Genomic DNA, 3,199 nt, shown 5'->3' with positions numbered 1-3,199 from the left:
TTTTTTTTTTTTTTTTTTTTTTTTTTTTTTTTTCTAATTATTTTTTTTATTTTATTAAAATTTTTATATTTTTTTTCTTGATTTTCATTTTGTCTATCTTCTTTATAATTTTTATATTTATAATTGTTATTGATAGTACTTTCATTTTTTCCCCTTTCTTTTTGAAAATATTTTATAAATTTATCGTATGGAGAAAAAACTATATCAATGAAATCAATTGCAGTTAGCATATATGGAGGAAGATTATTAACATTTAAATTTTCATTCAAATTATTACTTGAAAGAAATGATTTATCAATTGACTCTTTAAAATTGTTTTTGTCATTTATATTGAATTGATTATAATTTTCTTTATGTTTATAGAAAATATTGTCATAATCATATTTCATTAATATATTTTCATCAATTATTTTCTTTTCATTCAAACTAAGATTAAAATTAATAATTTTATTTTTTATATTACAATTATTCACATTTATATAATTTTTCAAAACTGTATTATAATTTTCGTTCGAATCATTTAAAGAAATATCTAACGCTATGGAAGATATCTCATTAAAAAGACAAGAATGAAATAAAATATTTTGAAAAAAAATAGAAAGATTATCATTAATATAAGAAATAACTATTCCTTCTCTTTCAATCATGCATTTAACTAAGGGAAACTTTATCATAATGAATTGAATTATTTTTAAAATAGAAAAAGAAATTATATAATCTGAATGTAAAGAAATGTTGTATAAATGATATATGATTCTACATAATAATTGATTATTACTAAATTTTATATTATTAAAACTATTTGTAAAATTTTTGGTTTTTAACAATAGGTCAATACAATACAACACTTCTGAGCTAAAATTATATTTTTCTTTTAATTTATCTATTTTTAAAGAATTATTCATCTGTTTTATGTTTTTACTGTTATCTATTTCACAAGTATTATTATCATTTGAGTAACAATTATTACTATCTAAAAAATTATTATAAATAAAGTTTCTATTTTGTAATAAAAATATGGATGACCCTGTATGAAAATAATGAATTGATGAATCTAGTAAATCTAAAAGGCAATTAACTATCCATGAACAATCAATATATATATTATCATTAACTTTATTTAGAATTTTTAAAAATATATGAATAGATGTTATTCTAAGTGATGGTGAAATTTTATTTTCCTTTGCTAGTGCTTTGACCTCTTCTAACACATCATCCATTATTAATTTATTAATATACAATGCATAATTTGATAAAGCATATAATACATTTTTTACGAAAAAAACTGAATATTTTTTGTATTCTCTTAATACACATAAATAAATTAGAAATAACTGATCTAATATTTTTTCAGAATTTTTTTCTATTATTTTCAAATCTCCACATATATTTGTTTTCATTTTTAATTCATTATTTTTTCCTTCATTATCATTTTTATCTTCATCAGAATATAATTTTGCATTCATTTTTTTTTCTGATATATTTATGTTTGAAAAAATCTTTAATAAATTTGGGCAGATATTTTTCTCCTTTCTAAAAATATAATTGGAGAAATAATTTACTAAAGTTAGTGTAAAAGATAAATTATGATCATTTTCTATAATTTCACTCAATGTATTTAGGCATTTCATACATAAAATTTCAAATTTTCTCTTATTTTCTATTTTATTGTATTTTTTGCTTTTATAAGTGTATATATTTGAATATAATAAAAGGTATTCAAATAATTTTTCATTTTTTGATAAATACAAATTAACTGTTACTATTTCACATAATAAATTTACATAAACAATAGTGTTATCATTTATGTTTTCTTTTAATATATTACAAAAATCTTTAAAATATTTTACAATTGTTTGCTCTAATTGATTTACATTTTCGATAATTTTAGAAGAATGTTTTAATTGATTTTTTTTTTTTTTTTTATTATTCAAATTACTATTATTTTCAATAACATTACTATTCCCATCATCTGTATTAAAAATCTTATATGATGGAGTTATACACTTAAAAATAGTACATAAAGATATACAACTTAGAATATTAATATTTTCAAAGTACTTATATTTTTCTTTAAAAGTAGAAACATTATATTTATTTTCTTTATGAAACTCCTTTTTTCTTCTTAGGCTTTCTTTAAAAATATAAAATAGAATATCCAATTTTTGAATATTAAGATTTTGATCAGCTATAATACTATTAGCTGTTGTTGCAATAATATTTTTAATATCTTGTAAATTATTAATTTTGTTAGTAATTTTTAAAATTTCTTCTTCTATAGGATTTTTTTTTACTTTTTTTTTTTTTATATTCTCTAAAAGTTTTTTTAATTTTAATTTTTCCTTTTCTTTTTTTTTATTTTTTGTTTCTTCTATTGTACTGCTTTCTTCATCATATGTTAAAATTCCATTTCTATTTATTTTTGGTAAGTTGAATACTTCTCTTTTGGTATCATAACTTACTTCTCTATTAAATATTCTTGTCTCTGATTCACAAAATTCTTTTTTATAATCCTTATTTTTCTTTTTTTCTATCTTTTTTTTTAATTTAAAATTCATTTTATCTTATCTAAGATATATATATGTGTTTTTTCTTAATTATTTTTTTTTTTTTTTTTTTAATTTAAATACATAGAGAAATTTTTATTCCTATTTTATATAAAATATTTTCGATGTTTCATATTAATTTTTATAAAATATTGAGGTTTCTATTTGGTTTTACTAAAATAATGATAATATTAATAAAAAAAAATAATAAATTATAAATATTTAATTTATATTTATTTTAAAAAAACAAAGGACTTTTTTTTTAAATTCTTTTTTTGTAAAATTATATTTTTTCAAATTTTTATGTATGGTGAATTCGTTTTTTTTTCTTTTTTTTAATATTTACAAGTCGGTTAATGCTTGCAATATTTTTTTTCATTTTATCTATTTGTTATATTCTTTTTTATATATTAAGTTTAATATATATTTTAATTTTATTTGCAAATTATAGAAAAATTAATTTAAAAATTATGTAAAAGTATTTTTATAAATAATAGTATAAATTGCTTTTTATATTTTTTTAAAATAAACATTTACGTCAAATTAATTAAATTTTAAAAACTTAAACAACGGTACAAAAATAAGAAAATTAATTTTTTTTTTTTTTTTTTTTTTTTTAAAAAAAAAAAAAAAATTAAAAAGAATATATTATT

General features: G+C 16.4%; 1 protein-coding gene across 1 annotated transcript; it reads right to left on the bottom strand.

Moving 5' to 3' along the window:
• PGAL8A_00226200 (conserved Plasmodium protein, unknown function) lies at positions 1-2,558 on the bottom strand (the record flags this gene model as incomplete). Its single annotated transcript, XM_028670982.1, has 1 exon — positions 1-2,558. A coding segment is annotated over one exon (2,558 nt), but the record flags the coding sequence as incomplete, so codon positions are not given.
• Positions 2,559-3,199: the final 641 nt, after the last annotated feature.

This window comes from Plasmodium gallinaceum (genome assembly GCF_900005855.1).
Source record: "Plasmodium gallinaceum strain 8A genome assembly, contig: PGAL8A_v1_76, whole genome shotgun sequence".
Lineage (NCBI taxonomy): Eukaryota > Apicomplexa > Aconoidasida > Haemosporida > Plasmodiidae > Plasmodium > Plasmodium gallinaceum.
The sequence above is the reverse complement of the archived record's forward strand: the minus strand, read 5'-3'. Positions and strand labels throughout refer to the sequence as shown.